The 13,057-nt window shown below is 46.0% G+C and overlaps 1 protein-coding gene across 2 annotated transcripts in view; it reads left to right on the top strand.

Annotated features, from left to right (window-relative positions):
* The first annotated feature begins 1,997 nt into the window (after nucleotides 1–1,997).
* Nucleotides 1,998–13,057, top strand: part of DOCK5 (dedicator of cytokinesis 5) — a 133,725-nt gene continuing 122,665 nt past the window's right edge. For both annotated transcript variants that reach the window (XM_054017363.1, XM_054017364.1), the window contains exon 1: nucleotides 1,998–2,199. In XM_054017363.1, coding sequence (XP_053873338.1) covers nucleotides 2,157–2,199 — 43 coding nt within the window. In that variant the 5' untranslated portion in view covers nucleotides 1,998–2,156. The remainder of the gene's footprint in view (nucleotides 2,200–13,057) is intronic.

Raw genomic sequence — 13,057 nt, forward strand, 5'->3', positions numbered from 1 at the left:
TGAGTTGGTGTTTATATAAAGAATAAATTATTTAACTAGTTCTGACTTGCATATCTTTTTTTCCTGTAATGTAAACCCTTGTCTCTTGCGCCAGCCATTAAACACACTCCATCTCCAAGCCCCTGGTAGGAGTTAGAACTAGTTCCATCTCTAAGCGTCAAACCATACTGCCTCTGACATTCATTGTTTTAGATGTGTTTGTCAGTGTAAAGGTATGGCCATCACAAAAATACTGTCAGCAGCTCTTGGAAACAAATGCAAGACATCTTTTTAGTGAAGAGCTTGGGTTTTCTAAAAGAAACTGGGTGTAACCTTGCAACACTTCACCACAGGATGACTAACTTACTGTGCATGTAAGAAACCCTTCAGCTACATATTTTTGACACAGTGGACCAGGTTTATTTAAAGATACAGTACAGCATACAGTGTTAGCAAGGACTGCAATAGTAAAAATGGTTCTTTATGCCTGAAATTGAGCTTCTGTCAAGCAGCGAATAAGCCATGTCTTGGGAGAAGAGGAAAGATATTATTTATTACAGTAGGACCTACAGGTCCCATTCAAGGTCAGGACCCTACTATGCAAGGCATAACCTGAGTAGTGGTGGGAGTGGCTAGCCGCTAGGCATATATACCCATGCAAGACCATAGGTACATATTCAGAGCAGCTCTCCTATCCCAGTGCTAGCTGGATGGGAGTTATTGCCAGGATGTCTCCTTGAGCTGGGAATCACACCCCCAGCTCCAAGGGTAAATGCACTATAAAGGTACATCCGCACTAGCCATTGTCCATGTGCGTGGTTGTGCCATAGCCTCCCATTGTCCACATTTATGTTATTTAAGAGAATGAGTTTCTTGGGTCCGTTTGAAATCCTGCACCCCACCCCCCCTATGATTTTCCACACTACAAATAAATGGTGGGCCTTTTTCAGCAGAAGCAGATAACCAGGTTTGGGGGATAAGTTTCAAACTAGCACAGATCTATGTGCAGGAGCAGGGCCTACACACAATGTAAAAAATAAATTGTGTGTTGAGCATTTGAAATTGGCTCATAGAAGGTCCCAAGTCTGTCCTAGCTGAAGTCAAAGGAGTTTTGCCATTCGCTTTAAGGGGAGCCTATAATTCTAGTTTTATTGTGCCTGCAAAAATGTGCTCTTGCAATTGTTTTTTCTACTGTTGGTAATAGTTTTATTGCAATGCTTTATTGATATCTGTTAAACTGAAGGGACTTTTAATTTAATTAAAATAGAAACTAAATAACGCTGCTAATGCTTGGAAACGTTCCCCCCATGGACTTGTTTCTCCGAGTAGGGTAAAAGGAGGGACTGGTAAGGGGCTCTTTCCCCACTGGCCTCTGCTTTTTTCAAAATCGTCTTCTCCGGTCTGTGGCTTGGCTCCCGTTTCCCAACTGCAGATCAACATCTTGCAAACGAATAAGGAGGGGAAAACGCTTCAGAGCCTCTGGAATAGATTCAGGCTGCGGTCATCACAGGGTTAACAGAGCTTGTCAGAAACAAATCTGTGCCTTGCTGGAAAGTTGCCCAAGTCTGGAGGGGACGGGTGTGTGTGTGTAGATCTGAGTAGGTGCCCGGAGGCTAGTGGGAGAGAGATGTAGCTCCGAGCCTAAGGAAAGGGGGTGTAGATCCGAGCCCGGGTTGGGTGCGGGGTGCTAGATCCGAGCCCGGGGTCAGAGGGTGCTAGATCCGAGATTGGGCTGGGTGGGTGGGTAGTGCCCAGGGAAAGGGGATGCTAGATCCGAGCCAAAGCTAGGTAGGGGTGCAAGATCCGCGTCCGAGCCCGGGGGAAGCGAGGGCTAGATCCGAGCCCGGGCTGGGGTGTGTGTGTGCTAGATCCGATCCCTGGGGCAGCGGGTGCTGGACCCGAGCCCGGCTCGGTGCGGCGCTCAGGGCTGAGGGGAGGGCGCGGAGCAGGTGATCGCTCCCGGGGCGGGGAGAGTCGCTGGGGCCGGGGGAGGCGGGGAGTTGTCCGGCTGCCGGGAAGTTCGCTGTAGAGCGGCGGGAGCGGAGCGGGGCCCCTAACATGGCGGAGCAGCCCGGGGCGTCCAGCCCGAGACAGCAGCGCCGGGGGCCGGGGGCAGAGGAGCTGCCGCTGCCGCGCTGAGCAGCCGCCGGGGGAGCGCCCGGCCGCCCGCCGCCAGCATGGCCCGCTGGATCCCCACCAAGCGGGAGAAGTACGGGGTCGGTGAGTCCCGGAGCCGCCCGGCGGCGGGGCACGCTGGGGAGACCCCCTGTGCGCCCCACTGCACCCCCTGCGCCCCACTGCATCCGCCACCCAAACACTCCCCACTGCCCAAACACTCCACCCTGCCCCTGTGCACCCCCTGCCCCACTGCGTCCCCCGCCCTACTGCACCCCTCTGCCCAAACACTCCACCCTGCCCCTGTCACCCACTACGCCCCTGCCCCACTGCACCCCCCTGCTGCAAACATTCCCCACTGCACCCCTGCCCAAACACTCCCCACTGCACCCCCTGCCCCACTGCACCCCCTGCCCAAACATTCTCCCCACCCCCTGCCCCACCCCACCCAAACATTCCTCTTCTGTCCCACTACGCCCCTGAGTCAAACATTCCCTCCCTGACCCTCTGCACCCCACTGCGCCCTCTACCCAAACACTCCCCCTGTCCCACTACACCCCCACCCAAATATTCCCCTTCTGCCTCACTGCACCCCCCACCCAAACACTCCCCCTGCCCCACTGCACCCGTGATCCAAACACTCTCCCGCTGCCCCACTGCATCCCCTGCCCCACTGAAACCCTCCACCCAAACATTCCCCATTGCGCCCCCTGCCCAAACACTCCCCCCTGCACCCGCTGCCCCTGGGGCCTCCCCTAGTGCTCTGTCCTTGGTGTATTGCCCCACTGAAACCCCCCACCCAAATACTCCTGCTCTACCCCACTGAAACCCCCAACCCAAACACTCTCGCTCTACCCCACTGAAACCCCCAACCCAAACATTCCCCCTCCGCCTCACTGCACTGCCCCTGGGGCTCCCCCAGTGCTCTGTCACGTGCCCTACTGTGCCCCCCCCTGCACTGCCCCCTGAGGCTCCCCCACCCCCAGTGCTCTGTCCTCGTGCCCTACTGCAATCCCACTGCACCCCTCCCCCCCCCACACACTGCCCCTGGGGCCTCCCCTAGTGCTCTGTCTTCATGCCCTACTGCAACCCCTCTACCCCACTATACCACCCTTCACTGCCCCCTGGGACTCCCCCACCCCCAGTGCTCTGTCCTCGTGCCCCACTGCAATCCTTCAGCCCCACTGCACCCCCGGCACTGCCCCTGGGGCTCCCCCACCCCCAGTGCTCTATCCTTGCTGTATTGCTCCTGCCTCACTGCACCCCCACAACCTAGCATTCCCCTCCGCCCCACCCAAACACTCCCCCTCCACCTCACTGCAACGACTCTGCCCCATTGCAATCCTCTTCCAACCCAAACACTCCCCCTCTGCCCCACTGCAACCCCCCACCCAAACACTCCCCCTCTGCCCCATTGCAACCCCTCTGCTGTCCCCTTCCAACCCTAACACTCCCTGACCACCCCACTGCAATCCCCAGCCCAAATTCCTTCTCTCACCCTGTTCAGGGCCTTTTGATTTCACCCCATCCACCCCCTCTAAATTCCCTCTTTGAATTCTTCTGACTGCATTTGAATTCCCTTCTCGGTACTCTTTGATTCCTACCCCACTTTGTCTTTGCCTGGAGGTTTCAGCTGCTCATATTCCCTGGGACTTTATTTAACTTCAAGCCCTTGGAGTTGGAAGGGGTAATCTGGCTCCAGTTTGGTTCTGTACTGCTCTGGTTATTGCAATAATGCACGTGTGTCTGCTGCCTTAGGACTGGCCCTGTTTTGGGGGGTAATGTTGACTTGATTCTGCCTCTAGGGCTGTCTCCAAAGGCTATCAGGATGGGGAATAGGGTGACCAGATAGCAAGTGTGAAAAATCGGGATGGGGGTGGGGGGTAATAGGAGCCTATATAGGAAAAAGCTTCAAATATCAGGACTGTCCCTATAAAATCTGGACATCTGGTCACCCTAATGGGGAAGGACGGGAGAGACAGCTGCAGTGACTGTGTTGCAGTGTCCAGCTTCCCTGCCCTCATGGGTTATAGGGAAGGGAATGGGGTACTGAGGACAGAGTATGGCTGTGCCGTGTTCTGGGGAGAGGAAGCTTTTGAGTGTGTTAAAGGGAAGTGGATACTGGGGAAGTGGGAGTGAAGAGATGAGCTGCAAAAGCTGAGGTTGTATCTGTTACCATCTGCCCTGCCTGTTTGCTGGCATTTAAAAATAATCATGAAATAATGATTTACTACTTCTTAGGACAAGCTTAGCACCTGCTGTGATGGTTCGTGAGTTCCCCCTTTTTGTGTGTGTGTGGAGAACGTGATAAATTGAAAGCCACAACTTTTGAGCCGGTGTAGAAAATACCCTTTAGAAAACAAAAGAGCGGCAGGCAGGAAACCACTAATGACACAAACCACCCTTCAAAGTTTGTTTGAGCAAGAGGGCGCTGCTTTTCCCCTGGGAAACTTGTTGAAGTGGGGGAAGGTTTTAAATTGGATGTTTGAAAAGTGCTAAGCACAGCTGCTGTTGGGATGCTGTTTGGCATAGTTCCGCCCACCAGGTAAAAGTGATCAAGGCCCTGATCCTGCGCTGATTTGCATGGGATATGGCATGCGCACTCACAAAAAGTCCCCATTGACTTCGAAAGGGCTCCACATGCGTGCTGGGGCTGGCCCACTGCACGATGAGGGCTGCAGCGTGGTTTTATGGCTTAACAAAGTTATTAAATGCAGCACTGTATTATCTAGCGTCTCCCTTGGTAACTTTTAGGGCGTGTAACATTTGCGCACCCTGAACTTTGTTTCTTTGTGTGCTGGCGATGACTTGGGCTCTCTCGTATGTCGGTATATTACATGGGTGGTGCGGAAGATCATGTCTGTGGATTACCAGGGTTGCTCTGAGTGCTGCCATCTGGCAGAATGTACAATAACTGGTATAATGATGCCTGGTTAACAAAATAATCCTCACCTAAACTGTTGGGACTAGATGGTGAGTTTAGGCACACTCCTGAGCAAGGCATGGCATGAGAGCTGCACTTCAGAAACAGCCTCGGGAGGTAGCGTGACTCAGACGCAATTCTTTCATGTTTCAGGGGTTAGTAATTTGCTGCTGCTGCTCTATGTTTCCCCAGAAGGCCGAGCTCACTGGCCTGTGAGTAGGTGGAGGGGAGCCTAGGTTTTGCCCATTCCTTGATCTCCTGACATAGGAGGAGTAAGCAGGTGCGCAGTGCACTTATTTCTGTGCCCAGACAGGTGTATGGGGGGAGAGGGGGGAAGGATTCTTATTTCCCCTTTACTTGGGCATGGAGTCCATAGAGTTCTGGCTTTTTTGTCTATTTCACTAGCACATTTAATAGGGTTAATTCATCCTTTCTTTAACAAGCTGATGTTTGATGCTTATACTTGGCATGAAGTAGTCCTAGTTCTCACTTTCAGATCTGGCTGGCTAATGGATTACAGAGGTGCATGTCAAGTGCTTTCCTCCTAGGCCCCAATCCTGCGCTTGCAGAACATGTTTAATTTTACTAATGGGATGTTTCATCCTAGGTGCTGACTTCGTGGGTGCTTGAGAGCTGGAGCACCCACAGAAAAAAATTAGTGGGTGCTTAGCACCGACCAGCAGCTAGCTAGCTCCCCCCTTTTACCCCCCCAACTCCTCCCACCTGCTGGTGGCCCCACCAATGAACTCCTCCTCCTCCCTGCCAGCACCTCCTGCCTGCCGTGATCAGCTGTTCCGCGGGGAGGGGGAGGAACGGAGAAGGGGCACGCTGGGGGAGGGGGTGGAACTGGGCAGGAAGAGGAAGGGCAGAGCAGAGGTGGGAAGGGGTGGGGCCTTGGGAGAAGGGGTGGAGTGTGGTGGGGCCTTGGGCTGAGTGGGGGTTGAGCACCTGCTGGGAAAGGAAGAAGCTGGCGCCTGTGTGTGTTGTGGTAGTAAAGATAAGCAGGTTTGCAAAATCTGGGCCTTTCATAATAAATGCTTAAGAGATTTTCTTTAATGCTTGTGATGGCACAAGCTGGAAGAGCTGGGAGAAGGGGCATTTAACTTTTTCTCCCACCAATATGCTCCCTGAGGATCCCAACCTTGAGGAGTCCCCTCTTATTGAGAGGATACTTTAATCAGGGCCAGCTCCAAGGTTTTGGCCGCCCCAAGCAGCCAAACCACAAAAAAAAAGCCGCGATTGCGATCTGCGGCGGAAGGTCCTTCGCTCCGAGCAGGAGTGAGGGACCGTCCGCTGAATTGCCGCCGAACAGCTGGACGTGCCGCCCCTCTCCGAAGTGGCCGCCCCAAGCACCTACTTGGTAAGCTGGTGCCTGGAGCCGGCCCTGACTTTAATACCCTTGGTAAGGCTGCCAACAAGGGTGCCTATTAGTGCTAATTATGCTGGCATTTGTGATGAGGAACTGAGCTGAGACCACCAGTTCACATCATTTAGGCTATTAGACAGTAACTATTTTCATTCACTACTTGTCCGGGCCATGTTCCAGCTGGTGGCTAAGCGAATGGATCAAAGTTGTGTGTGGTTGGGTTTTTTTTATTATTTTTTTTGGAGGATAGAATAGAAACATTATGGCTGGTAGAAAATAATCTGTGTTTTTGAAATTACCATAATGACGTTTGAGTGTATATCAAATGGGGTTCTGCACGTTTTAACAGCATTGTGAAGAGTTCCCCAAAAAGTAACAGTTGTGATCCAGTGTCATCCTTTGATTTTTGCAAATTTCAGTACACAAAGATTTGTTTCCTGGACTGTTGTGACCAGTCTCCTCTAGTGGTTTGGCAGAATAACCTCTTCTCTTTGGACTCGGGCTGTGAAGAGAGTGTCATTTGCAAAGTGTGTTTTAATGAGTGTATCTGTATTATGCAAATATGCAATGAGATTAGTTTGTTTGAAGTTGTATGGAAAGGAGTTGCCATTGACTCCCTGGGATTCTTAATGTAATGCGTTCATCATCTGATTGATTTAAAATGATTAATTTGTGACAAAGAAAGCCCCTAGCAGTATTCCTTTCTCTGCTGGCTCCTTTTATTAATCTTTGATCTATTAGTTCCACTAGATTTTGCCTACATTTACGTAGAGTGTTACCAGTCTGAGGTTCCTTAACTCGTCATTTTCTCTGGTACATCAAGCTTTTTGTTGAATAGGGGGTTTTAATTGGGGCTGTTAAGCGATTAAAAAAATTAATTGTGATTAATCGCACTGTTAAACAATAATAGAATACTATTTATTTAAATATTTTTGGGTGTTTTCTACATTTTCAAATATATTGATTTCAATTACAACACAGAATACAAAATGTACAGTGCTCACTTTATATTTATTTTTGATAAATATTTGCGCTGTAAAAAACAAAAGAAATAGTATTTTTCAATTTGCCTCATACAAGTACTGTAGTGCAATCTCTTCAACTTTCATGTTAAACTTACAAATGTAGAATTATGTACAAAAAATAACTGCATTCAAAAATAAAACAATGTAAAACTTTAAAGCCTACAAATCCACTCAGTCCTACTTCTTGTTTAGCCAGTCACTCAGACAAACAAGTTTGTTTACATTTGCAGGAGATACTGCTGCCCACTTCTTGTTTACAATGTCACCTGAAAGTGAGAACAGATGTTCTCATGGCACTGTTGTAGCTGGCGTTGCAAGATCTTTACATGCCAGATGCGCTAAAGATTCATATGTCCCTTCATGCTTCAACCACCATTCCAGAGGATGTGTCCATGATGATGGGTTCTACTCGATAATGACAAAGTAGTGCAGACCAACGCATGTTCATTTTCATCATCTGAGTCAGATGCCACCAGCAGAAGGTTGATTTTCTTTTTTTGATGGTTTGGGTTCTATAGTTTCCTCATTGGAGTGTTGCTCTTTTAAGACTTCTGAAAGCATGCTCCACACCTCGTCCCGCTCAGATTTTGGAAGGCACTTCAGATGCTTAAACCTTGGGTCGAGTGCTGTAGCTATCTTTAGAAATCTCACATTGGTACCTTCTTAGTGTTTTGTCAAATCTGCAGTGAAAGTGTTCTTAAAACGAACAACATGTACTGGGTCATCATCTGAGACTGCTATAATATGAAATACATGTCAGAATGTGGGTAAAACAGAGCAAGAGACATACTATTCTGCCACCAAGGAGTTCAGTCAAAATTTAATTAATGCATTATTTTTTTAACGAGTGTCATCAGCGTGGAAGCATGTCCTCTGGAATGGTAGCCGAACCACAAAGGGGCATACGAATGTTTTGCATATCTGGCACGTAAATACCTTGCAATGCCGGCTACAGAAGTGCCATGCGAATGCCTGTTCTCACTCTCAGGTGACATTGTAAATAAGAAGCCGACAGCATTATCACCCGTAAATGTAAACAAACTTGTTTGTCTTAGCGATTGGCTGAACAAGAAGTAGGACTGAGTGGACTTGTAGGCGCTAAAGTTTTACATTGTTTTGTTACATAACTGCACTCAAAAGCAAAACAATCTACATTTGTAAGTTGCACTTGTATGAGGTGAATTGAAAAATACTATTTCTTTTGTTGTTTTTACAGTGCAAATATTTGTAATAAAATAATAATATAAAGTGAGCAGTGTACACTTTGTATTCTGTATGGTAATTGAAATCAATGTATTTGAAAATGTAGAATAACATCCCAAAATAGTTAATAAATTTCAAGTGCTATTCTGTTTAACAATGTGATTAAAACTGCGATTAATTGCGATTAATTTTTTAATCATGTTTAATTTTTTTGAGTTAATCGCTGTAATTAATCAACAGCCCTCATTTTAATATCCTCAGTGCTGTCTCAAGAATCCAATTAAAGGGCCATGCTTGAGTTGCATCCATCCTTCCCATATTGCAGTAGGTGAGTCAATAGTATTGTTATGGACTCTCATTACCTGCGTAGAAACGAACTGTTCATTGTAGTGATTGAACTATAGTGATTGCTTTAAGAGTTAAGAGACAGTATGGGTCTGCATTTGGCCTTCAATGTCAGTATTTCACTTGGGTTGCAGAAAGGTTTTTCTTTAAATTGTCACACTATTTTCTTTCATTAATCATCTTTTACTTCTTGCAGTGACCCCGAGGTGATTGCTTAGTGATTTCGACACCAGGTCTGAAGTATGTTATCTAGACTCCCTGGTCCAAAGTACGTTCAGATCCCACCAGGTCATATTTAGAGGGATGAAGGGATGAGATCTGTAAATCTAGAATTATGCAGTTTACTGTGAGTGTGTATTAAACCCGTTTACAATTAATGTCTTGCAGGTGAGATTGTATTAACTGGGGGAGGGGGGGGCCCTCTTTCTGTTCTGCAGAGACTTCTTTGTCACTAAAGATTGTGAGTGTAAAAATTAGCATCTGTGCTAGTACCCCTGGCCAAAGCTTCCCCTTTCCTGTTCCCTACAACTATTTGATTATCTCAGTGAATGAGTTGGTGTCCTCCGGTGAGATTTGAGTGGACAGGTCTCCATATCACAAAATCACCAGCACATTAGGTACTAATAACCCCCTTCCTGGCACTGTTCTCTTGGGACCAAGCTGCCATTGCAGTAAGGGTGCATTACCGTAATTGTTTAATTCCACTCTCCCAAATCTGGCGTATCAGAAAAAATCGATTATGAAAAGAACTCTGAGATTGTAAATGAGCTCTTACTTATCTGCAGTAAACGGATTGTTTTTGTCATATGCCAAAAAGCATGACATATTTGTTGCCTTTGCAGTTATTTTTGCAGCAATGACGCATGAGTAACTTTACCAGTGAGAACAATGTCTCACATAAATGTCATGTTTTATCATTTCTTCTTGTCTAACTACTCAAAAGGTATAGGGCTGATATGCATATGGCTCATCATAATGGATATGTAGCTTTTCACTTCAAGGTCATCAGTTTGAATCCAGCTCATACTAGTAACTGTATTATCTGATGGCTTAGGCCCCAGTCATGCACAGACTTCTGCATGTGCTTAACTTTACACATGTGAGTAGTTCTATTGAAACTACTCGCATGCTTAAAGTTAAGCACATGCATGAGTCTGTGCAGGATCGGTGCTTCTGTGGTCTGTGTGAAATGAGTTGGTGGGTCTCAGAAGAGACAACCTGCATTAAGGCTTCTTTACCGTGTTATCACAACAGAAGGGCTATGATACCTTGATGGAACTTGAGTTTTAATTTTTTATAATTTTGTCACAAAATATCATTGTTTTTAAGCATTGTTAAAGATTTTAATCAATTTAAATTTTCACAGTTGTGAGTTTGAAGCATTTTTAAAAAATGTATTTTAATCTTTCACAATCATGGGAAATTATGGGGAGGTCAGACAATAATTCTTTAATGACAGTAGACACTGAGATTCAAAAAGTTAAAGCTTTATTAGAACACATGTCATTATCACATGTCAAAATATCCTAAGTAAATATTCCTCAATCAAACTCTAATAAGTTCTCAAGCAGCATTTTTCTTACTTTGCCTCTCTGTAAATTTCAGTTATCGATAGAAATATTTTTCATCAGTTTGTGTGTGTTCAGTGAAATCAACATTTACCAATGAAAATCTAATCCTTCAGAGCCTAATTATACCTTTGGGTAGGTAGCAGCCTTCAGTCTCCTGGGCTGTCAATCTAGCATCTTCAATTTTGATGTCTTCTTTTTAAATAGATATACCTTTGTAAAATGACAAATGATTACTTTTAATTGTTATCGGTGACCTATTAAACTTGCAATATTCTTACCTTCTAGAGGAGCCAGGGCTTGGACCTATGCTTCTTACAGAAGAGCAGGATTCATAATGCGGAATTACCATGTAGGCATTTGAGTTGCAATCAGTTGCATCATGTTATAGGAATGGCAGTAATTTTTCAAATGTAAACCCATGCCTGCCAACTACATTCATGATTTATGGGACCAGAAATGCACAGGGACAGAGGGTAAGAGAGCGCAGCAGAATGAGGTTTCATTCATTTTTATTTTAAGCAACATTTTGAGTTGTGATTACTTCTGATACGGATGGTCATCATGATTGGGCTATTGCTCAAACTGCATCTGGTTTCTGAAGAGTGGTCGGTGAGTGTGTGTTGTGCTTTGCATAAACCTGCACTATCATAGCATGTCCTGCTTTATTGTTAAAACTGTTCCACATTACTAAAAGTATCCCATCACTGAGGCTTTATTATTAGACAACAAAGTTCACTTTAGTTTTCAAGATTTGTTTAAACTTGTTGCATGCTTATAATAGATACTGGAATGTGCTAAGTGAAGGCCCCAATTCTGCAGCCGGATGCATGGCTGGGGCTTTAAATTGATATAAGGATCAGGCCATATGGATCCAACTGCAGGAGTGCATTCTAGGGGCTGATCATGCCATCCTGACCTGGGTAAAACTTCCCCTAACTGCAGTATGAGTAAGCATATCAAATTCTGAGGGCTTATCTGTATACAGAATTGCACTGGTTTAACTTACCAGTTTTAAATCAGCTTAGGGTATGTCTTCTTTACCAGCTGGATCGGCGGGCAGCGATCGATCCAGCGGGGATCAATTTATCGTGTCTAGTCTAGATGCGATAAATTGACCCCCCCAAGCGCTCTTCCGTTGACTTCTGTACTCCACCGCCATGAAAGGCGTAGGCAGAGTCGACGGGAGCGGCAGCAGTCGACTCACTGCGGTGAAGACACCACGATAAGTCGATCTAAGTACGTTGACTTTAGCTACGTTATTCACATAGCTGAAGTTACGTAACTCTAGATCGATTTTCCCCCCCCCTCCCCCCAAATGTAGACCAGGCCTTAGTTAAATTGGTGGAAAATACTGCATGGAGATTATTATTATTTCAGTTTAACCAAACTTGTTTCGATTTAGCTGAAATCGGTTAGTAGAAGGTTTAAGCTACACTGAACATAAGTCCTGGTCTACGCACAGAGTTGTATGGCTATATCTAATGGTGTGATTTCTTTTATACCAGTTTCACTAAACTGGGGCAACTTTTGTATGTGGACTCTCATATTGGTTTAGACCTGGTTTATATCGGTTTAGCTTGCGCTTGTAAATTTACAGATGCAAGCTAAACCACTATAATCCGTTTTAAACTGATATAAGAGAGTCCACACAGAAAATCAGCACCAGTTCAATTAAACTGATTTATGTTTAACCAATGCGAATTCTGTGTGCATACAAGCCTGAGTTATTCTTGAACTGGAAGAGAAGTGTCCACGTGCGTAGGGGGTTGCACCAATTTAACTAAACCAGTGCAAGACTGTGTGTAGACGAGGCCCAAGTCATTTTTGTGTGCATGAAATTGGGAAGCAGATCATGTTAAGTGCCTGTCTCTTTCTTTTGGGTCTGATCCTATTCCTCTTGCGGTTAGTTAAAAGGTTAGTCAAAGGCAGACCCTCCCCGCACCTCGGACTGTAATGGGAGCACGATGAAGCCCTGTTGTGTTTGCTGCTAGGTCTCTTGGCAAATTTTTTTTTAACACAGAGGTTTTCTTAAACACTCTCAACTGCATAATGACAGCCTGTTCAAAAACCACCTTAAACCTTCCTGCACTGGTTTTTACCACGTAATCATTCTGAAATGTACACTTCATGTTAATTGTTCTACTGGAACATGTGATTTCTTGCAAGCTCCCTGACTTAAGGATTTTCTCTCCCTCCTTCCCTCTTCTGGACGAAAAGGTATAATTTCCCAGTGGCTTTAAAACAACAAAAGTGAAACTGATCATATACTTCAGGATCTATGGCTGTACCTAAAGTATGAGTGATGCAGAAGTATTCTGTGTGTGCGATACACTGTTTGGATGAAATCTGTGTTGAATGGTTAAAAGGGCAGGTTTGTGTGCATGTGTCCAGGGAAAGGGATTTAAAAAAAGGGGGCCTGGAGGATGATATTGGAGAACCGAGTCTATGTGCATGGTTCTCTCATCTCTTATACAAGGGATTTTTAAAGACCATGTGCTTGCGTACCTCGGGTTGGCAGTTGACTGGAGCA

The sequence above is a fragment of the Malaclemys terrapin genome, chromosome 2 (genome assembly GCF_027887155.1).
Source record: "Malaclemys terrapin pileata isolate rMalTer1 chromosome 2, rMalTer1.hap1, whole genome shotgun sequence".
Classification (NCBI taxonomy): Eukaryota; Metazoa; Chordata; order Testudines; family Emydidae; genus Malaclemys; species Malaclemys terrapin.